The sequence below is a fragment of the Syngnathus scovelli genome, chromosome 9 (assembly GCF_024217435.2).
Source record: "Syngnathus scovelli strain Florida chromosome 9, RoL_Ssco_1.2, whole genome shotgun sequence".
NCBI classification, from domain to species: domain Eukaryota; kingdom Metazoa; phylum Chordata; class Actinopteri; order Syngnathiformes; family Syngnathidae; genus Syngnathus; species Syngnathus scovelli.
Window position 1 is genome coordinate 3643557 of NC_090855.1, and position 23289 is coordinate 3666845.

General features: G+C 38.7%; 1 protein-coding gene across 3 annotated transcripts; it reads right to left on the bottom strand.

Annotated features, from left to right (window-relative positions):
- Nucleotides 1-72: 72 nt before the first annotated feature.
- si:dkey-12j5.1 (uncharacterized) lies at nt 73-23112 on the bottom strand. Of its 3 annotated transcripts, XM_049730977.2 has the most exons (12): nt 22915-23112; nt 22709-22818; nt 22479-22625; nt 22259-22411; nt 21900-22009; nt 21677-21800; nt 20530-20622; nt 19991-20056; nt 15760-15813; nt 11304-11456; nt 7465-7656; nt 73-1830 (listed from the first exon to the last, which is right to left on the bottom strand). In XM_049730977.2, the coding sequence occupies exons 1-11, from the start codon at nt 22979-22981 to the stop codon at nt 7483-7485; spliced, it is 1251 nt and encodes a 416-aa protein (XP_049586934.1). In that variant the 5' UTR covers nt 22982-23112; the 3' UTR covers nt 73-1830; nt 7465-7482. The 3 variants fall into 3 exon arrangements, with proteins under 3 accessions (XP_049586934.1, XP_049586935.1, XP_049586933.1); XM_049730978.2 differs by lacking the exon at nt 73-1830 and having other exon boundaries at nt 6246-7656; nt 19991-20053; nt 22915-23111; XM_049730976.2 differs by lacking the exon at nt 73-1830 and having other exon boundaries at nt 6246-7656; nt 22915-23111.
- Nucleotides 23113-23289: the final 177 nt, after the last annotated feature.

The following is a 23289-nucleotide window of genomic DNA, read 5'->3' on the forward strand; positions in this document are numbered from 1 at the left end:
GATGGGTATAAAATACTTGATATAATAGTTATACAATAATTTTCAACACAACCAAAAAAATCCACGAAAAAGTTTGAATTCAGCAAATAAAGTTGCTTTTATTTCTTTTGTGATAATCTAATGACATTGGAATATCTCAAATTAGAAATCCTTTATGTAATTTTGGATGGGACTGAAGGCTACTTTTACAAAGGCTTCATGGTGAGACCTATTTGAACATTTCTTTTAAAAAGAAAAATGGAATCAAGATGAGCTGAACACCATGGTAACACAAAACTCTGAAAGAAACAAACAAGGTTGGCCATCTTTCGATACCTTATACATGCGAATATATTAATCAGTTGAATTCTCTACTTTGCAGCGGTCCTGCAATTAAATTCCCTGGAGGTTGCACAGTTCAGAACTTCAGAAGCAACATTTTATGAAAAACATTTTCAAACTTCAGAAGCAACTTGAGGCTATGTGTTTTATTTATTCATTACTTATGTGACAACTGAGAATATTAAAAAGTGAAACGCGTGAGGCGCATCTGCAATGTAACCTTCAAGTGTTTTATTATCTTTACCTCTGTTATTTATTTTTGTTTCTTATTCAAATAATAATGTTTCTGAAGACCTCCACATCCAGATTGCAAATGAACGCTTCTGGCCCGAAGCCACGCTAGCTAATTTACTAGCTAATACCTCGCTATATAGCGCGTACTCATAAAAACGTAATTGCCAGCCATCGCTTGACAATGGAGGAGCTAAAGTGGCGGCAAATCAATGGCGCTTGAATGCCGTGCTGGGGGGGGGGGCAATCGAAATGGACAGTAAATTACCCAAATTGTGTCACAATCCAGCAAATTCAGAACACCTCGTCTCACAGATGCAGAAAAGCGCAGCTAAGGTTTATTTGTTAATTTCACACTTGATGGGTGGGCACTCCAGAGACCAGACAATTGTTTGCAAACTATTAAATCGTCCTTTTTTTTTTTTTACAATATGTCTATTTTGTGACCCAGAGCATCCAATTGCAAATTTAGGAAGAGCGAGACGGAATCTTTATCTTTTTCGCCGAGACAGGAGATCAAACGGACTGTGTGAAATTTGGAGCGGCAATAATTAGCAGCTGTTACAACATCAAACCTCCTCATCTCTTCCACTCTTTTGGTCCTTATCCTCTAGTTTAATTCCCAGATTTTTTTTTTAGGGTTGTTTTTGGCTCCATCTTCCAAGAGCTACCACCGCGAGCAGGATTGACCTCCATTTTTCTCCTCCCCCTCCCCTCCGGAAAAACGAGGTAAACACGAAGATATGACTTGAGCTTGTTAATAAGTGTCATCCACGGTGAAGTTCTGCTTTATAACAAAGAGCACACAAGAGAGCAACACTCTGGAGCCACGTGGAAATTAATCACAGCATTTTCTGTCATTGACTGATTAAATCATTTCCGAAGCCTTGAGATTTGCCTTCTGGCGTGTCGAAGCGTGTACCGGGTTGTATGTTTACGTGTGTGTGTCCACGAGTTGATTTATGAAGGGGAGAGCGAATGGTTTTCTCTCTCAATCTCTCCTGTGAATTAATGAGGTATAAAAACTAAGGCTGGCACTCAGTCAAATACCTCGGCAGCCGCAGGATAACGATTGGCAACACCGACGTGATTGTGTATACATAAAAAAAAAAAAAAAAGAAGCCCCCGTGGTTACTGAGGCGACTCATCGACCTAAATTGGGACGTTAAAAAAAAAAAAAGTCTTTCAACCTCTATTTTTGTTTGTGCTCTTCCAAGCCGTCTCTTTAATTCAAGCAGGTCAGCAACGCCGCATTCCGCTCCCCCCCCCTGGCTGGTGCTAAAGAAAAGGCACAAAAGACACAATTACACTTTGTATGCTCGTATTCTACGAAAAATAGACACCATGATGACAAAAAATCTGAGAATGGCACTAAAAAGATCTTCATGGAACATTGTACATTCGTGTGTGTGAGAGAGATACTTGACATTTTCCTCAAAATGTGTTAGGCAAAAGCATAAAATAACAGGCTGCTATACTTCAATATTCTTCACATCTTTTTAATACAACTCTGCCAGTGTGAGGAAAGTTCTTTCTGAAATGAAAGTGTACTAGCTGGGTCAATATCATTATACAGTGCCTTTGGTGTTCTGATCTGAATCACTGTTATTCATCTTTTTTGAAAAAAAAAGAATAATGAATTCAACTTATAAGTGGTCAAACATTTGCACACTCACCAGTGCACGGATAAATCTGTTAAAATGTCGTTCTTTTTTTTATAGTCCACCAAAACGTATTAATGATTCATGATTCATTTCCATCATGTATATTCAATTTTGATAATCGTATTAAACATTTTGCTGGGGTCCACCAGGTTATTACGATGTAGGACGTGGCCGCTCCCAAAAATGGAAGTCGGCTCATGAATTTTCACCCACACTAGTCTAAACATGGTTTTCTGATTAATACTGCCTTTGTGGAATCTGAATTAAGCTGGAAAAAAAAATCCACTCGTTTTTATCCAGCTCAGCGGGGGCGGCCATTTTGTCCTGTCCTTGAAAATGAGTAGAGTGTGGTTTGTGAAAATTTTTACCTGACCGGTAAAATACATTTTTAACTTATCAAAATTAGTAAATCTTTATCACAACATGGTAAACTATCTGCAAAACTCAATAGCGAAATCCCCATTCTAAGTTCTACGCGTAAAAATATTCAGTTTGATACTTTAATGACATCACTGAGCTTATTTTGGGGAATATTTTGAGGTACGGATCAAAGAGTAAAACACTTTTGTGTCAAGAGGCACTACTACCGCTACAAACAAAATGAGTTGCTCCGGGATGTTTAAAACTTTCATATCAAAAAAAGTCACGATGCAGAATACAAGACAAAGAATAACAAACCGCCTTGACGCTAAAGTACGCTAGCACATTTCTTGATTGTCTTTATATTGTTTTTTTTTTTGTTTGCATAAGTCTCTTCTTTTGCAGACTGCAAGTTGGATATTTTATAATGGATTTAAGGATTAGAGGAGGCCGTGGGCTCGGTGATACGCTTAAAATTTGCAGTTACCCAAGGACATGACAGGCGGCGTGCTACTTACACTTATTTGCACAAGTACACACAAACACACAACTGTAGATGGAGGTGTATTAGGGTTTAATAATCGTAAGACGCGAGGATCGTCGTAAGAAAGCATGGCTAATTCCCTGGTTATGTTATCTCAGAGAGACAGATGTCCCTCGCAAAGATTACAATATGGATTAGCGCACACACACAAGCACACACACTGTGTCAATGCAGAAATCCATAAACACATTCAATCTTCAGAAAATAGACTGTGTCAAAATAATGATTTTTTTTTTCTCTCAGGGTCAATTTGGAGATGTAATGAAGTCTTGGAAGAATCCAAAAAGAAAGTTTGTTTTCATTCAGTTTCATTTGTAACACACCATTGACTTTGGGATGTATCGATCGGAGGGTAAAATAAGAAAATCAAAAATTCCGCAATAGGGTTTACTTTTCAGACAAATCCAAATGCAATTTAATGATCACCTTAAGCTTCACGGCAAGTATGAACCCCATCACGTCAGTCAGCTACAAGGACAGCAAATCTTTGGCGAGGTCAAATACACTGCATCCATTCAGCCGGCTAATCCATCCAATGCAGGAAATGGTTTCTCAGCATATGCGAAAGGTCGCATGATTAATGGCGTCCCACTGTGGTTGTCAGAAGAACCCATGGGTCACAAACTCAAGCCTTCAATTATGTCATTAATTCACGGTCACGGCCGGGATATCGCACAAATGACTGGTGTTCACTTCCTGCCTGTCAATGGTCAGCTGAGAAAATGGCCCCTACTCCACTTCAATTCTTTTGTGGAGCTTTCTAGAAGGCTGCCACTCAAGAGCGACCGAGGAAGGGTCTCCATTGCACGGAGGTAAAGCGTGACATTGAAAGGAAAGAGTTCAGACTAGAATAACTCTTCAGCCTTGGAAGAGACATTTTTTTCTCCCTCGTGGTGTAAAACTGTAAAAATTGTTTTCATATCGTGAAATAGATTATTAAAGTTTAAGATGATTTTTAGATTTAGGTAAAGATGGCAAATTATTGTCAGGGGCGGCACAAGGGGGTGGCCAGGGGTGAAATTTTACTGATCACGTACCCACAATGATTGGCCTGAGTAGATAGTATTAGCTTTAGCTAATGTATTAGCATGTTGGATTGAGGGGGTATTTTATTTGGGCTACACCATTTTTAACTCATTCAACACCAATAGACGTCGATTCGTAACCAGGCTGGCAGTGAATAAGTTAAAAAAATCAATTCTCACTAGTAAGTCACCTTTAAAAATAAAAATGCAATCTGTGCAAATGCCAAGATGTTGTCGTTAGGATGCATTATGTGCTGAGAATGATGAGAAGAATCTTGCAAAGCCATACAAAAGTAAAATGAAACCTGGGCTCCGAACCAACATTTAATGGGCTCTTCCTTGGCATACGTCCCAACTTTTGCAACGTCAAACAAATGTCAATGAAACAAATATATAACATGCTTGGAAAAGGTCATAAAAAAGACAACGAGTGTAAAAACGTATTTTCCCTCAAGGTTGACCTAGCTCCCCTCTCATTTCCAATAAACTGTTTCAGTCTCTTACTGTTTTCTTTTAAAACCTACAAGTGGAGTAAACCTTTTTAATTAAGTCACCCACATGGACAGATCCCAAGCCACTATAAAAAAACATGCTTGTGCTTTCAGCGAGAAGAAAACACCCCGCGGCTGTGTCGGCGTATTTGCGTGTGCGTGGTTGCTTTGTGCAACTGTCAGTGATTCATTTGCACTTAAAATACATGCATTACAAAACTGTTAATCCAGGATTTTTCTTCCTTCTATTCATCTCATCATGGTGGATTATTATTATTATTTTAAAACATTGATCCTGCAATAATCAGGTGCTTAATAATGACGGTGTTGTTGGTGACATTAATGCTGACAGTTTGGTCAGAGTACAAAAAAAGCAAATTGCGGATGATGATAGCGGTTAACCTTGCTAGCTTAAGCAATATTAATTCATATTAATTGGAAAAGATGCACATATATCTATCCTCAAATACAATAGAAATATAAGTGACATAAAAACACTCAAATTTAAATTTTAGAATTTATAATGGGATAATTTTTTGGGAGCCTTGTTATAATTTTTTATCATAAAACATGCTAGGCTATGTAGCATGTAAAATGAGACCGGCCGGTTTACTGAAGTGAAATTAGTAACATACTATATCTAATGAGATTTTTTTTTTTTATGTGCCAGTTGATTAAAATAAATTTTGACATGTTAGGTCAACATTGTAGTTGACTACAACGATTATTATTATTATTTTTTGAATTACTAAATAAAATTTTACATGTGTCAAGTCAACATTGTCGTTGGCTATAACAATTATTATTATTATTTCTCTATCATTATTTATTAGCATGGTCAACATTGTAGTTGACTACAACGATTACTATTATTATTATTATTAAATTTAAATTACTAAAAAAAAAATTACATGTGTCAAGTCAACATTGTAGTTGACTATAACAATTATTATTATTTATTTCTATATCGTTATTTATTAGCATGTCACTTCTCTTGGTCCCAAGACCCCTATTCCAAAAAAGACTCAGGATAGAATCAAGCTAGCCAGTATAGTGTCCTTTCTCCGTGATTGAATGTGTGTCCTTGTGAAAAAAGCGCATTCTCCCCTCTCAGGGAGTTTAAAAAAAAATAAAAAATAAAGTGGTGGTGCTGATGCAGACGTACAGGTGAGAGAATGGCAAAGGATTTGGAGATTAGCCCAGGCTTTGTGTGTCCACCATGGCCAACTCACAATAGGTCAGCTCAGAATAACTAGAAAGGGCTGACCGACCATGTTCAGTCACCCCTGGAGTCATTAATCACACAACTGTGCAGATGAGGCGGCACAGGCGCTTCCACACACACAAACACACACACACACACACACACGGAAAAGGCCGACACACCAGAGCTTGTTGTAATTATGCAGCCAAATGCTGGATGACAGCCTCGCTGCAGGTAGTCGGTCCTTCAAGCTTGCACTCCTGCAGCATTATCAAACACTCGAAGCCACACACACACACACACACACAACAAAAACAGCATTGCAAAAAAGCCTCAACACTCCTAACAACACATCACATCTCATTAGGTGCTGATAAAATGTATCACACATCTGAAACTCAGATCTGTGCATTTCCTCTCCAGCTTTATTTGACATCTCCTTAGTCACACAACACTGGAGCATCCCAACCTTCATATTCCAAAACAGGTTGTTCAGCTTGCAGCCAGAACACAATCAGGAGCGCCATCTCAGATAACGTTCCCGTTTAGCGGTTATGGAATCCTTCAAAGAGGATTCACGGGCGCGGGTGTATGTTTGTGTGTGTGATATGCATATGAAATGATCTGTAGGGGATATGAAATGGGTTTGGTCGAACACTTGGCAGAGTTTGGAATTAAGAATTTTAGATTATCATCACCCTCTTTTGTATGGGGAACACGTTGCAGTGATCACACGATTTTGCTGTGCAATCACAGAAAGGTGTCAGAATTCTAAATGTTCCAGAAAAATCTATTCTGCGTAATTTGTTGGCATTTCATTTAATTGAATTAGTGTATATATTGCTAAACTGAAACAGTTTTGATGAAATTCTTCAAGCAAAAAGTGGGATTTGTGTCTCGTCCGTGTCTGTTTGAGCAAAGCAGCCCCAGGTGTGTTTGTCTAGATCATATTTCAAGACCAATTTGAGCAAAAATCCTAATTATTACAAAAAGGTCACCCACTTCTTTTTTACATCGTGGTTATATGACTCAAAACTCAATTCAGATCTTTTTCTGCTTAGCTCTTTTTTGGGGAGAACAGAACGTACTGAAAAATTAAACAGTCTGCATTCATTCGGAGGTCAAATCAAGTTCAACTGTCTGAGTTTATTTTAGTTTCATCCGAAAGATTTCCCCCCGTTATATCTCACTTTTGGAAGTAGTTTATATTCCGTATAGTGCGAGTTGAGCTATCATGTTAAACGGCTGCTGATTGGCATCCGCTATGACAAACTGTGAATTATTTAAATCCGCTTGTGACCTCTTTAGTGACACAACTGTCACTTTGGTATTAAAGTCGTATTTTCAATGGAAGCTACTTCATTCTCTGACCTTAAAAATTTGTGTCTGGCAATTGTGACCACTTTCTCAATTTAATAGGTCAAATGTAGGTAATGCTATCATAGTTTTGTTTTTGCAGGCCACTTTGAAAAACTATTTAAAAAAAAAAAGGGTTTGCAAGATTGTTGAAGAAAAAAATATGTCCCGTTGAATCAACAGTTCTCGGATAAACAGTTGTGACCTTTGACCAATCAAAAGGCACTAAGGAGGAATTCAAAAGAACAATTTGGTATTATATAGCTACCAAAAAAACGGGGTGTCGTCAGTATTCCATAGGTGTATCGTCTTTGTCTTCCTCCTCGTCACTAGCTGGCTCATAGTCGTCATCGACCCCGACTTGAGCTTCTTCGCCCTCCAACTCTCCTCCCAGCTCACCCAGCAGCTGCTCCACGTGCTCCAACATGGGTTGGTCGTCACAGCCGAGTTTGCTGTGCAGCTGCAAATCACACAAAAAAAAAATAAGGCGAGAAAATAAATAAGTGAGAGTGAAGGAAAAAGGTTCAGATATTCTTGCAGATGTGATTTAATGTGCCAAATTTAAACAGCTAGGACAAACAGATAAAAACGTCTGTATTGAGATGAAGATTTTTGATTATTGCAATAACATATTTCTTCTACAAACTCCACTCCTGTGATGTCATTTCCTTCTTTGATTAAGTCCTTGTGTCACTGAATTTTTATGCTCCCACATTGGGTCACTGAATTTCACAATGCAACATTAAGATGTCAACAAACAACCACTTGGAGCAAAGGCAAGTGTGCAGCTCTGGTGTTTTAAGTCTCTAAGTGCCAGTTCGGACGGTTGAATTATCCGGGAGCAGCTTGCAGGCTGTCAGCGAAGCCCGGCACGGCTCGCAAAATGCTGGTAAACAGTTTTTTTTCCCCTTCATTTGGCAAATTAGCTTCTTTGTTGGAACACTTGGTTACACAAAGAAAGGGGAAAAGAACATCTTCCTACTGCTGCTGCATGCGGTCTGCAATGTGCAGGCTCAACATAAATGAGTATACCTCAACAAATACAATTAAAAAAAAAAATTTATTACATTTTTATATAGCTTAGTAATGGATGTATATATTTTTTTGCAATACCCCAAAAATTCTTCAGATAATTTTACTAAGCAATCAAAATAGGTTTCCTATGGCGGATGAGGAAATGTGGGGAAAAAAATTCCTGCAAAAATTCTAAAATACCCAATAATCAATTACCGTATTTTCCGGACTATAAGGCGCACCGAACTATAAGGCGCACCTTCAACGAATGGCCCATTTTAAAACTTTGTCTTTATATAAGGCAACAAATTACTTTATAATCACAAAATAATGATCCATAGTCTTCAGCGGGCCACTTATGATTGATTTCATGACACAATGCTTCGGGCCAGTTTAAATTGAGAAATTTGGTCACTATATAAGGCGCACTGGACTATAAGGCGCACTGCCGGCTTTTGAGAAAATTTTTGGTTTTTAGGTGCGCACCTGGCATATTTTTGGGGGAGGCAGTGCCCCTGCGGCCCCCTACTCTAGCACCACCAGTGCTTTGTTCCTAAATTAAGGACTACCTATACACACCAATGAAAAAACTAACAAAATTCCAACCACAGGTAAATCTAACCATCCCGAAAATGATTCTAATCTTCACTGGAAACGGATAAAATAATAACCCGCAAATACTTGGAGCTTCTAAGCACATACGCGACTCCCTATCAAATGTGCTATCTCCATGAAATATTGCAGGCAAGAGGCCAAAAAGTTCCCTACGCAGCCAGCAGATTTATCTCTGTAAAATACTCCGCTTGTGTGTAATTACTGAACTCAAAGGGAGAGCGGGGTGATAAAACTGCTTCCCCTGCCACCGAGGACAGGAAGCATAGAGCTGTAATTCTCAGCGTGCAAATGCAGAGTAAGCAGAGTGGCTGCAGAGATTTACGCTAACACCCCCCCCTCCTTTTTTTTTTTTTAAAGAGAGACGCAAAACTAAAGAGAAGTTGTAATAGTAAAAAAAAAAGAGTAGCTAGTATACAAGGGTCACGAGTCCAGAAGAGAGGAGACCATTGTGTGACTGTCTTGCAAAAGCAGGCGGGCTCCGAGCAACATCCTGACACGCACTGTCAAGGGAACTCATTTGGAGCGTAACAATGTGCACTTGCAGCATGTGTGTGTGTGTGTGTGTATTTAAGAGGATGCTTTCTCTGCAGATTGGGGGAAAAAAAAAAAAAAAGACAGGGGGAAATGCATGATCCAGCCACAAGGGCTAACACACTTCCACCTTTTCAGCCGGCTTAGCGCCACACGACACAGTCAACACAATGGGGAGAATAAAAAAAATAAAATAAATAAATACACACATTGATTGTCACTCTCACAACTCCTCGGAGATGTCTATTGTCTCCGAATAAAAGTTGGCTCACAGCCACCGGGGCTCGATATAGTGAATAATTGCATCTTGCTGCCTTGAGGGATGGAGTCTTACTCATTTCATTTCACAGGTTGCATGGAGGACAAAAGATAAAAGTAGTGGAGTGGCTCATTCGTAATCCATAAGGTTGAATATGACGGCGAGGAGTTTGTTTATGGCAGCCCCGTGTCAAAAAGTACGGCGGGGGAGTCGTACCCGTCAAAAAAATGAAAAAGAAATATAATAAGGAAAAAAGTAAAGCAAGCTGAGATTTTTTTTTTCTTGGCTTGTGTGTCAATATTGGTCAGATATTCATTCATGTGGGCCGGGAAGAAATATCGATAAATTAGTTTGAATAAAAGTAGCTATTGATTAGGGGGGGGAATGCAAGAGCAGTTGAGTCGCAATATGTCAGCGATTGGAGTCGAAGTGAAAATCAATCGTGTGCTCGATTTAAAAGCGTCAAAAATATTATTCGTTTACATTTTAGGACTGGTTGGCTTTGAGAAAAAGAAGCTGCTAGGCAACACTCGAGAGGAGCGCTGCTGAGTCAAGTGAAATGAAACCGAGAAATGGTTTCAAATATCACACTTGATTTGAACAAGCCCCAAGTAGGAAAATAAAAATGGCAGTCGATAGGCTGTCAACATCAACAATTAGTTTTTTTTCAAAGTCACTTTTAAACACTAAGGGATTTTCTACTCAAATTCTAACGAAAAAAACGTTTTCTTTCTACATTGTAAGACAGAAAAGTTAACCTTTTTTTTTTGCTAGCAAAACCAGATTCATTTAATTCCCATTATATCTGACGGGGAAACCGACTGGCGTAATAAGTCGTGTTCGACCTTGGCTGTTTTCAGATTAATAGCTTCGTCTCATGGACTAAATTGCTGTATTAGAATTCCAAGCACTCAAATTGAAATATTTATACAGTAGTTCTCAACATGCTCTATATAACGTAGCGAAGAAAAAAAAAAAGTTGAAGAATTTAAGTTGAAAAGAAACCAGTTCTTTGTGCAGTAACTTTCCACATATTTCAATTTCATTATGACAACTGCAAGTGTGGTATTAATATTGCATTTACAATTCATTTCAGACTCACCTTGGCCAAAACTATTTCACAAAACTATTAAACCACATAACTACCATTTTTTTCATTGCATCGATCGCATGCTCAAACCATTTCAGCTCTATTGTGACCAACTATTGCGTAACTTTCAAATAAAACAACAATCTGAAATACACGTATTTACTTCAGCTCCATTTTTGTTGGAGAAACTTATTAAAGTTTGATGACATGAGCCTCCCCACAATCCACACAGCAACATCAAATAGTAAAACCTTTGACCTCCGTTTGCCCCATTTGCTTTTGGAGTATATATTCATCTATTCCTATCGTCCCTCCGTGAATGCATTCCCGCCGGAATCTTGGCTCCATCCGACTGAGACTCAAATTCCATTTCACGTCGGCTTGACAATTGATTTCATCGTGATTCCTTTCCACCCACGCGACAAAACATGCACACCGACACGTCGGTATCACGATCTTTCGTTGTTATTCTCCCTGCTTCTGCCCGACTGTCGCTTGGTTTATTCTCTTCACCATCAATACTTTTTTTTTTTTTTTTTTTGTGTGTATTGTAACGTAGCTTGGCTGCTAAGTAGCAAATATGATATTTATGAGTCACCTTCTTAGCATTAGTCAAATGCATTCGGGCCGCCTCCTTGAGCGCTGACCTCTCTTCTTCCTCCACGTCGGTGAGTTGTCTCCCGTCTTTTTCTTGCTGCTCTTTGGCTCTCTCTAACTGCAGGTAGCAAACCCAGCCGGAGAGATACCACACCTGGGAAACACATGAAGGGAGGGGGGGGGGGGTTATTTTTTATTTTAGAAAACAGAAGGGGGATTGCAATTTGATTATTTTCACTATGTTGCCTGACTTGCAATGCTCACTCGGGCACACATTTGCTGATGCTATTTCTGTAAACAAAAAGTGCAACAGCTAGGAAATAATGGCACAAAAAAAAAAAAATACATTACAATGCAAATGAATTTCCCTCGGGACAATAACTGAGCTGTAATGAAAATCATCAGGTTGACTTTTGCCGGAGTAAAAAAAAAGTTTATAATTTTCAATCATTATTAGCTAGTCCCAATATGGATTATAAAATTGCAGCATTGGTGTTTTATCTTTACTTAGAGCCATTTTAAAAATAATATAAAAATAATGATAGAATAGAACTGAACCCATTTTAGCACCGGCGGGGTTGCTATGGAAATGACAAAGATTTGCCATCAATGTGAAAATCAAGGTCAAAGTATCACATGATGTCACTTTTTAAAAAAAAATACTAATTGCTATAGGAGCATCGTTATACTAATTACAAAAGCACAACAAAATGATTTAATAAGCATTCAGAAATATACAGAAAGTGTCAAATAATGAGAGAGGCGTTTACTGTCGGGTATTCATGGTAACACAAAGGCGAGAAAATCGGCGGAAAATGTTCGCACAACACGACGTTGCGTTAAAAAGTATGATTTATGTGTTCAGGGAGAGCCAAGAAAAGCTTTTACATTGACGGCACCTGTAATTTTCTCTCGCAATCCGGCTTCACGCTACTTTTCAAATAAAATGCTTATGGATGGGTTGAATTATGCTTAGTTGGAAAAAAAAGATGACATCATTACAATTATAATGAACCGCAGTGATTTGGTGAAATGGCCAGCTGGTGACTTTAATATAATAATTTCATTGTAAATATCCATACTCTTTTTTTCGCAAAATTTGCACAAACCCTCAAAGTGCAACTTGTGTTGTGCTTACGCAAAATAAAATAAAAAATCGATATTCCACGAGGGTCTCCAAGCTTCTGTGGTAATCAGACTCCCATTTCCATTTGGATTAATCAAGCGGAAACTTCCACTGCCAAGAATCGGTGAGGAAGATGACACTTATTACACTTTGTTATATTTCAGCAAAATCTGGGAAGCTGACAAAATTGGAGTGAATAATATGTATGTAATATGGACTGTGTCGTGACACTATCTATACTTTGTGGAAATCGGATTATTATTCTGTGATTACTGACGACGAGGCAGAAGCAGCTTCTACCCACATTAAAAAAAAAAAAAAAAAAAAAAAAAAAAATCGAGCTGAGTTGAAATGAGATTTTTGGGCTGATCATGTAACAAACCAGTTGAAAGAAAACTATGTAAATAATAATCACAAGTGTCTTTTCCACCTCTCTATGAACTTGGAGGCGTGCCAAAGATCAATATTACGAAACAAATATTAGCATGATTCAATGGAGTCAAAAGCAGAAGGTGCAGATTTGTTTGACCATTTTGCAAATAAACACATGACGAATTTGGAATGATTGTAAAATATGCTGAGTGGGAAGCTTCAAGTTAAACCCCCTGCAGCCACACTCACCAGAAGATCAGCAGTGCTGGATAAAAAGATGGCAGTGCCAGCAGGATTTCATTTCTAATCAAGGAACAATTTCCTCACAAGGAAGACCCCCGAAGATCAATTTGGGGGGGGGGGCACTTAAAGGCTGTTCTGAAACCCGACTAAATTTTTGATTTGTTCAAATTTTGCAGCTTAATTAAAATTGAAGAAGACGGATTTACGGTCAGGAAGAATTTACAAATACAATTGTTTTGATTGGGCGCTATTACGCAATGTGTTATTTGTGGGAATTTTAGTCAATTCAAAAAAAAAAAGAAGTATATAGTATATATATTTGTTGTAATGTGCCGTGATACTATATATATATATATTTTTAAATTATTATTTATTTATTTATTTATTTATTTATGTATTTATTTATTTGAAAATTTGGGGAAATTTTAGTCCATTTTTTAGGAAATTGTAATTTTGAGAACCACTCATATAATAAAAAAAAAAAGCAATCATTTCACGGAATATTTTTCAGCCATGATGAGTACACCATCATAAAACACTTTCAAGATTTCAAAAAAAAACTCTCAAGCATTAAACAAAGAAACCAGCCAAGCAAGCTAATTTTATATATATATATATATATATATATATATATATATAGATATAGATATAGATATAGATAGATATAGATATATAGAGATATATTATTTATTAAAATAAATTGGGAATTTTAGTCCATTTTTTAGGAAATTGTAATTTTGAGAACCACTTATATAATAAAAAAAAAAGGCAATCATTTCACGGAATATTTTTCAGCCATGATAAGTAACGCACACCATCATAAAACACTTTCAAGATTTAAAAAAAAAACAACTCTCAAGCATTAAACAAAGAAACCAGCCAAGCAAGCTAATTATGACTTTCATAGCTTCTCCTTTCCCTTTACACAACCCAAGACAAAAGCACACGCAATTCAATTGAATAAATGTCGCTTCTGTCAATCAAACCGCTCGTCGCTTCAAAGCCGAGGCCCGTCTTAACTCCCGTACGGCACCGCCGAGGAAACAACAAGAGATTTATAAATTAACTCAACACCTTTGAAACAACATTTGGGAGGAACAATAACATCTCATCTTTCTGCCAAGCCACGTTGAAAGAAGAACTTTAGCATTAAAACCGGCACGTCGGTATTTGCAAACGACCAAATGCCCACGACGTCACCGCTAAATCTCCAAGTTAGAAAGTTCAGCCCCCCTGATGACTGCTCTCAATCTGTCAGCCGAGGCTTTGCGTTTGTTTGCGTGGGAGGAAGAGCCCGAGGGGGGAGTGTGGGAGACACACGGCGCTGCTCTTTGACACTCAGTGGCGCACCTTCGTTTTCTCTGCTGCTCACCGTTGGGGATTTCAAGTGCGGAGGGACGACGAGAGCGAATCAAAATACTGCCACTCATTCCCCCTCGCTAATAAACCTGCAGTTTCAAACTCAGGGAAAAAAAAAAAAAATTGACGTTTGTACGAGACCACAGCAACTCATGTTTATATATAATACGAGAAAAATTGTAGAATTCTTAACATTTTTCGTCCTTCTTTATATTTCGGCATGCACTCCGGTCCGCTCAATTGCTCGAAACAGCAGTCAATATGAACAGCCGAGCGGCAAAGTGAACTGCAATTTCGACTCGTGGCGTGGAGTGACTCCCGATAGCGTCGCCCGACTCTGCCAAAAAGGTAATGTTTGCGCTGTGGGTGGTTTGTCTGTCTCCTTGACTGCTAAGGGGAAGGCGGGGGAAAAACAATCAAATGGAGGAGTGGAACAAAATTGGAGAAGAATTTGGGTGTTTAGGAACACAGATTACGCTAACCACAATAGTTTGGATTTTCCAATAAGGGAAAAAAATAAATTATAGTAATAAAAAAGAAAAGCGTGCCTTATTTTGCAAAATTCTTGTCAAAGCCGGCCAACACACAAATTGCTTTTGCTGTGAGAGGAGAATGATAAATGTGGAGCAAAGTGAAAACTGTTGTCACGGTTACTAATAGCTTCCGCTTAAATGAATGACCTTGGAGGAATAAATATTTGGAACATTATTCCTTCAATTCAGCTTTTGCAGATCTTCATCGAGTTCGATTACCTCACAGGTGTCAAAGTCAAGGCCCGGGGGCCAGATACGGCCCGCCACATCGTTTTAGGTGGCCCGCGAAGACAAACTGTGCATCGAATTCAATTCCAAAATTTCAAATTGTTTTCACTTTTAAACAATAGAGATATTGTTAACAATTTTTATTCCCATTAATTTTTTGAAATAATTTTTATTTTCAATTATTTGATTTCAATATTTCATTTTTAAATATTTGAAGAGTTTTTATTAGTCTCTGTTTCGAATGGTAATTTTTATTACCATTATTTTTTTGAAATAATTTTTATTTTCAATTATTTGATTTCAAAATTTTCATTTTTAAATATTGGAAGAGTTTTTATTCGTCTCTGTTTTGAAAACTAGTTACCGTAATTTCCGGACTATAAGCCGCAACTTTTTTCCAAAATTTTGAACCCTGCGGTTTATAGTCCGGTGCGGCTTATAGTCCGGAAATTGCGGTATTCATCACTTTGTTGTGTAGCCTATACTATATATACAATATGAGACGTTCATACATTTATTTGGGTTGACAATTTTAATGGTCCTTTATGACTATGACGCGGCCCGCGACAAAAATAAGTTTGACACCTCTGGATTACCTGAACAACTTCGTCGTCCTCTTCGAGAAGCCCCTCGATTACTTCTACGGCCAACTGAGAACAGAGACAAATAAAACGAGGTTAGAATGAAAAGTTGCAAACAAACTTTACAAAGGCAGAAAAAAACCAATCCCTCCAGCAGAAACACACAAACTGTTGAATGTCCTCAACAGTCAGATCAATCAGAGTGATCTGACGATCCGATCGGCATCTGGGCCCGATATAGACGAGGCTGTAGATACAAAAACAAGACAGCGGGCATCGCCATCGACAGCCACGCTCAGCAGTGCTTATTGCGCAATCAATAGGCACTTTAGCCGCTCCACCCGATCGCCTTTTTAATCTATTTAATGACATTTGGAGTCAATCCACTGGCCCGTCTCGCCACTGATAAATCTAAACAGCAATGTGAGCCCGACTCTACTTTTCTCCCCACTTAAGCATATTTTTCAGAATTTTCGGCGCCCCTTTGAGAATGAAAGGCGTCGAATGCTAGCTGACCTTTTGCTGGAGGGCGTCATTGTTTGGGTCAATTGCTCCGGGGAGGTTCTATTACCGAAAAGAGAGCCGAGACTCAGGTAAGGCTGTGTTTGTTTTGCTCTCGCTCTCTTCCTGTGGATCGAGCGTTTGTGGTGTGTGCGCTTGAGAGGGCCCCGGGTGATGATTTATTGATTTTTGTCAACTTGAGGTTGGAGGCGACTGTTAGCCAATCACCCGTGGTGAAGGGCAAGAATAAAAGGCTGGCATAGTTGAGAGCGTCGACACACAAGCTTCTTGTTATGGCCGTCGGATTCCAACAGCTTTCCTCGTGCTCTTCGGCGTTCTCTTTTCATTAATGCTGCGAAATTCCGGAAGGAATAAAGAGGTCTGCTGCCAGGATGCACAGAGGGGGAAACGGGTTAATTGAGAATATCTCGTTAGGAAGTGTGCAAATGGCCGTTTTCGGTTGGACCAATTATCGGATGTAAACCCGCCTTTAATTAATTGATGTCTAATTAAAAATAGCCAAACAAAAACATTTAATCCCAGAAGATGACAGATGGATTCTCGCCCAGATTGGGAAATAATCGTTATTTCACCGTCGCATTAATTTGAGGTCCCTTAGACGAAGCGTTCGTTTTTTTTTTTAAGAGCAACAAAAATAGAACAAGAGATATCCGGGAGCTATGATAAGCGAGCGGCGATAACCGTTCCATCATGGCCGAGTGCCGAGCTTCCTAACTACATTGGTCAACCCTGGGGGCCCCGTGATTAAAGATTCAGATCTTCTTAAGCTGCTTCACACTAAACAACAACAAGCAAGAAGATTAATACATCCGCATCGCTATGGGGGGGAGAGGGGGGGCGCTTGCAGAAAAGATGGGGAGAAAGGAAGAAACACAAAAAAGTGGTCAGCAAAGATAAATGCGCACGCCTCAAAGTCGCTACGTAGCTATGACCTCTTTATTTCAGCGCCTTTATGTCCGTGAAAAAGAAAAAAAGAATCATCAGTAGCGGGGGAAGCCATTTTTAATATCGTTTTGAGTAATCGGGAGCCAATTTGGTTTAACGGAAGCATTTTAGCGGCGTGTAGCAACGGGGGGGCGTGAAAGACGAATCGCTCGGCGAGCGAAATTTGTAACACGTACGCACAAAGAGTAACGCTGAAGTAAATAAACGTCGTTCGAAAGCTACATTTTGGAGCAAAAAATGTAAACAACCGCGACAAATGCTAAATTAGTTAGCTTTAAGACTTGATATTAAAATAAAATTATATTCAATCTACTCTTAATAGCAAAATATAATAATATTAATAAATAAATATAAAATAATATAATGACAAAAAATTTAAATAAGCGTGACAAATGCTAAATTAGTTAGCTTCACTTTTAGACTTGATATTAAAATAATATGATATTCAATCCACTCATAATAGCAAAATATAATATAAATAAATAAATATAAAATAATGTAATATAATAATATAATGACAAAAAATGTAAATAAGCGCGACAAATGCTAAATTAGTTAGCTTCACTTTTAGACTTGATATTAAAATAAAATGATATTCAATCCACTCATAATAGCAAACTATAATAATATAAATAAATAAATATAAAATAATGTAATATAATAATATAATGACAAAAAATGTAAATAAGCGTGACAAATGCTAAATTAGTTAGCTTCACTTTTCGACTTGATATTAAAATAAAATGATATTCAATCCACTCATAAAAGCAAAATAGCAAGTGTCTTTTTATACAATTTAGGCGATTAAAATAATTATTATTGAGAGAATGTCGCTTTATTTGTTTGTTTTGGCAAAGCCTTCATTCACTCCTGTTCCAAGTCACACATTAGTGGAAAGCCAAACTGGATCCATCAGACAAAGAACTCAACACAAACAGGTGTTTTTTCCCTTAACACCGTTGCTCTTCCAAAAACGCACCGTGCCTTCTCTGGCAAAAATATACCCGTGAATATTTCAAAGTATTGGCACTATTCCGCAAAACACATGATGGCGGATAACACGGACAAATGGTCAGTTTCTGGCAACAAGCAAAAGAGATTGCCTTCAAACTAAAAACTTTTGCTGACAAAAGTTTTGCTGTGTGTTCATATTCAATCCGGATTATCCCCGGACTGGGCGACGACGGACGATAACAAAAGATTTCCGAATTGCGAAATAGATGGCAAAACGAAAAAATGCCGCACGGGAGGTGTAAATGAATATAAATGCATACATTGCTCACGCAGCAAAACGCTGATGTTATTATTTATGAAGCAGTCACAAATGTCTACGGCTGGTGACAACGACAGGCGGATGAAGACAAATGACATGTCACAAACTGTGAACTGAGACGCTGTCATTTCGCTTCCACACCTGACAGGGTCCTCCTCCCCCTCCCACCCCCGCTTCTTGTAATAACCGTAAAGCTATCAACAAGCGTGAGCGAAATTAGTCAGTGGATCGGAAAAGAAAATAGCCGAAGCGCTGCTGGCGCGGCGGAAATCACAGCGACTCACTTCAAACACTAATGAGCGTGAGGTTCTGCACTGAACCGACAAGCGTTTAGCCTGCAAAAATTAATATGAGAAATTGATGAGTGATTAAGCGAGCAAGTGTGCCGTAGTAACGATATCATGGCAGCAACACATTCCAGCTTCATTTACACCTCCACTGAGCGAGACTCATTAAGGCGCGTGTGGCTCACATGGTAACGCGGGCAGCAGGTAGCTTGTTATTAGTCCGTGCTAGTGATGAGACATTGTGATTTCCGAGGAAGAAGTAACAAATTATGTGTATGGTCAGCAGCCTTGTATTCATCCCCCCAAAAAAGTTGGTGATTTCTGCACTGTTAAATAAATTTAAATAAGTAAATAAATAAAATTTAAAAAAAACAAAAAATAATTGTTATTAGCCCATGCTAGTGATGAGACATTGGGATTTCCGAGGAAGAAGTAAAAAATTATGTGTACGGTCAGCAGCCTTGTATTGATCCCCAAAAAAAGTTGGTGATTTCTGCACCGTTAAATAAATAAAATAAATAAAATAAATACTTTTTTTTTTTAAATTATTAGCTCGTGCTAGTGATGAGACATTGTGATTTCCGAGGAAGAAATAACAAATTATGTGTACTGTCAGGAGTACCAAATTAGCAGCCCTGCATTGATTAAAAAAAATAATAATCAAAAAAAGTTGGTGACTTCTGCACTGTTAAATAAAAAATAATAATAAAAAAATAAAAATACAAAATAAAAAAATAAAAATAAAAAAAGTCAAATCAACTCAGTAGATTGTTTTGGAGCATACCATTGCGGCACTAATTCCCCCTCCCATAGTTGAGATAAATAAAATCTTCCAAGTGTGTGATGGCAGTTGGCCCCCAGTTTGCATCCCCCCCCAGTTACTACTCAACTGGAGTTTTCGGCCATCTTGTTGTGTTTCAGTCCGACTGACATTGTAATTAATTGTTCGACCTTGGTGGAGCTTTTTACTTGACCGAGTACCGCTCTGGATTTTCTAACTTCTTTCTCTCCTCCAGCATTGGCCCACATGGCAAATACCAGTCTTCAATTATTGACACGGGACTCTGGAGGGGATAAAGACCAGCCATGACCTTGCCACCTACCAAGCTATTCACTTGAAAGCAAAAGTGCTTTGGCGCCCTCCTGCCAGTAAAACCCAAACGGGGCGACGACCAGAGCAGCAACATTTAAACTCGGCACACATCTTTTTTTTTTTTACCTCGTACTCCTCGCCTTCGACCAGAAGCTTGGCTGTGGTGATGCGGGATTCATACGGCGGGATCTGCTGAGAGAGCAGACAAAAAAGAATATTGCAACGTCTCCGCTGAACATTTACACAAATCCTGCACAATGTCCGATAATGGCGAGATCCAATTTCAAGGTACGGGACGTTCTGCGGTTAATCACAGCGAAGATGACAGCGGTCCGAATGTGGATAAAGCTGCTGCGGAAGATAAGGGACACAATGATGGCGCCATTGTGGGATTGTTGCATCATGAGCACATTTATGTACGCAGGTCATATATAGAATTAAATCTCATCATCTGGAATCATTATTCTACTTTTCCCTTTATTTGCACCCTCCTCACATAATGTCGCTTCCACATTCTGATTATCCTTTTTCTCATTATCTTCTACTTTGAATCCCTCATGGGTGTTTGTGCTGGCGGCAAAGCGCTTCTTTTAGGCCGCATTGTTTTTACACATAAATGCGAGGCATAAAATCGTCGGCTGGTGACAAGAGACACTCCAACTCACCTGCGCTTCATCTTCTAGGCTGGAGGATGCTTCCGTCTGTTTCTGGGCAGGCAGCCACAATTTGACACTCTTCAACAAATATTCTTTGCCTTCCTGAAGACGCCACAACATTGAAATTGAAGGATGCTAATCGCTCATTATATAAACATGTGATTTGCTATCATTGTTGAATGTGTCTGCCATCTTTATCATATTAATTAAAATCTACAAAGTGGTTTCTGGTAGAGGCATATAAAACCTGGCAGTGGTGTCAATGGAGCTGGCCTGCCCCCTAGAGGATATCAACTGCTATTTCAGATGCAATTCCGGTAAACCTTTAAAAAAATCTGTTGACTGTCTAGGGAATTTAATTTTCTTTTCCAACACGAACATGATCTGAGCCCAATGAAACATCATTAAGATATTTAAAATGTATTTTTAGCATAATCCAAGGATTTGATATTATTCCAGGAATTCAGAATAAAACCGAAATTACTTATCTGCACCGCATAGTCATGTCCACATTTGTGCAAATATTATTTTGCAGTAATGTGACATGTACATGCAAAAGCGTGACTAAATCCACTCCAATGGATGGGTTCCACTTTCTTTTTTATTAATGTGAAATTAAAATGTCAACAAGAGAAAGGTGTGTAGAAAGGTTGGGAGGACCCTTCATTAGCATTTAATTAAATGCAAATTCAAAATAATTTTAGCACCACATAGAAAAGACATTTCCAGGAAAGGTCAGCCTGTGACCTTTCAATTGATATGTTGGACTTTGCGAGAAATTCTTCGAAAGTGGAGGAGAATTAGAAAGTAACTTGCTCAATCGAGCTACCAAGTTATGAATTTCTTACGCTGATTATTTGAAATTCATGGCTGACTGAATAGGAAAGTCATCCAGTCATTTTTTTAAAAACAAATTGAATGACTTTTCTGAGGACATTTTGTCTTCAACCCAATTAGTTGCTCCTGATTACCTCTCTCAATTACATGACTTCAAAGATCTCGATAATTAGTATGCCCATCCACATGACCTGCTGTGTGGTCGCTCAAGTGATAATTCAAGTGTCCATCTGCTGATTGATGGAATACGATTCAATTTGCTGAGAATAATTAACTCGGCAAATTCTTACTTTAATATGCTGAGCGTGTATGACCTGACCTGATTTTTCTCCGTGCTGAACAAGTAGCTGGCCATGAGCTGGAGGCCTTCAGGGTTGCTAGGGTGATACCGCAACGCTTTCTCAATGAACTCTCTGCACTTATCAGCGGCTCCCTCCTCCATGCTGCGCACACATCCACAAATCTCAACTCATTAAAAAAAAATTGGAGGGATGAGGAGATCTTAGAGAAGTCCAATTTAGTCATATTATGTTCTCACTTACCAGAGATCGGTTAGATAAAGTTCAGCGATGGAGCAGTAGGCCGTGCTAACATCCTTCATCGTCGGGAGGTCAGAATCCTCGTCGACAGACGTGGCAGCTTCCGCCTGGGCCTGTTTTAAAATACCAGAAAATCACATTTTAACAAAATCAATTCAATGTCACATTATATTTAGGTAAAGCAATACTTTCACACAACAGCACCACCTTGTGGCAGAAACGTAGAATGTACTGGAATCTGGTTGACAATAAATGGATGAAGGGAATGAATAGATGATAAATTGATCAATTAGAGAGACAGATCAATGGACAGACCGACTGATTTTAATATCAGACATGTATTTTAATCAGTGTAGACTCACTGTGGTCTGTGGTTTTTCGTCCAATGCGGAGAGCAGGATTTGTGTTCCTTTAGTGTAGAAGCCAACAGCTTCCTGACCTGTGTGGAGCTGTCCCAGGTACATGTACTTACTGTGACCTACATCTGGGCTGAGCTCCACAGCCCGCAGAAAAACGTGCATGATCAGTCAAGGAAACTCCAGGAACAAGTAGAAAAAAAATGAAACCCACAGTAAAGGATATTTCTTTAGCTTTCTCTGTGTTTCCAAGCTCTAAGGAGATGTGTCCCAGCATGTCAAGAGCTTGGAGGTTTGTGGACTCCACATCCAGGGCACGCTGACAGTAGAGTCCAGCCATCTCAAAGTCAAAACTGTCCATGCATTCTTCAGTCTGTACAACATAGGAAGGCATGATCAAATGAACATGGAGGAAAGAGGGAAACGTTCATGTTTGAGGGTGTTGTGTTCTGTAACCTTCTCTAGTAATTGGTCAACAGAGTACTTGGCAGCTGTTTTCTTCTTTGCCTTTTCATGCATTCTCACTTTCATCCTCTCCTGAGGTGACAAGCCTACCATGCCGGTATCTAGAGTTGTAAAATTGAGGTACATCAAGTTTGGTGATTTTATTTTCATGATAATAACAGGCTATCATCATCCGATCATATTAATCACTACCTTACCATTGCTTGGTTGATTTTCTTTCTTCTTTGCTTTGTTTTTCTTTTTAGCCTTTGCCTGCCCTCCCATAATTAGGAATACGATGCCTTACGTTTCAACAATTAGGACTTTAAGAGCAGATTCTCCCTAGGTGAGCACAAAACACATGGAAATCCGATGCAAAAAACTTTACGTGGTGCGCATGCGCAAAGCGAAGACTTCCTGATAGCTACGGAAGTCCACAGTAGACAAATTTATGTATGCCATGCGTTACGAAACAACTACTGATTGTCGTCCCACTTGTAACCAGTCGTGAATGTATTTCCCAGCTCATCATATATAATTTCCCTTAATATAATTAATGAATATTATAATCTTCAATTTGTGTTTATAATAAC

Bases quoted from the DNA above. Each gene is read 5' to 3' on its own strand.
- si:dkey-12j5.1 (XM_049730977.2), bottom strand. From the start codon at position 22,981: ATGGGAGGGCAGGCAAAGGCTAAAAAGAAAAACAAAGCAAAGAAGAAA. The intron at 22,412-22,478 runs ATATCCTTTACT...CTGATCATGCAC, and splicing joins ACACAGAGAAAGCTAAAGAA to GTTTTTCTGCGGGCTGTGGA. The intron at 11,457-15,759 runs GTAATCCAGAGG...TGTGTTTCCCAG, and splicing joins AGGACGACGAAGTTGTTCAG to GTGTGGTATCTCTCCGGCTG.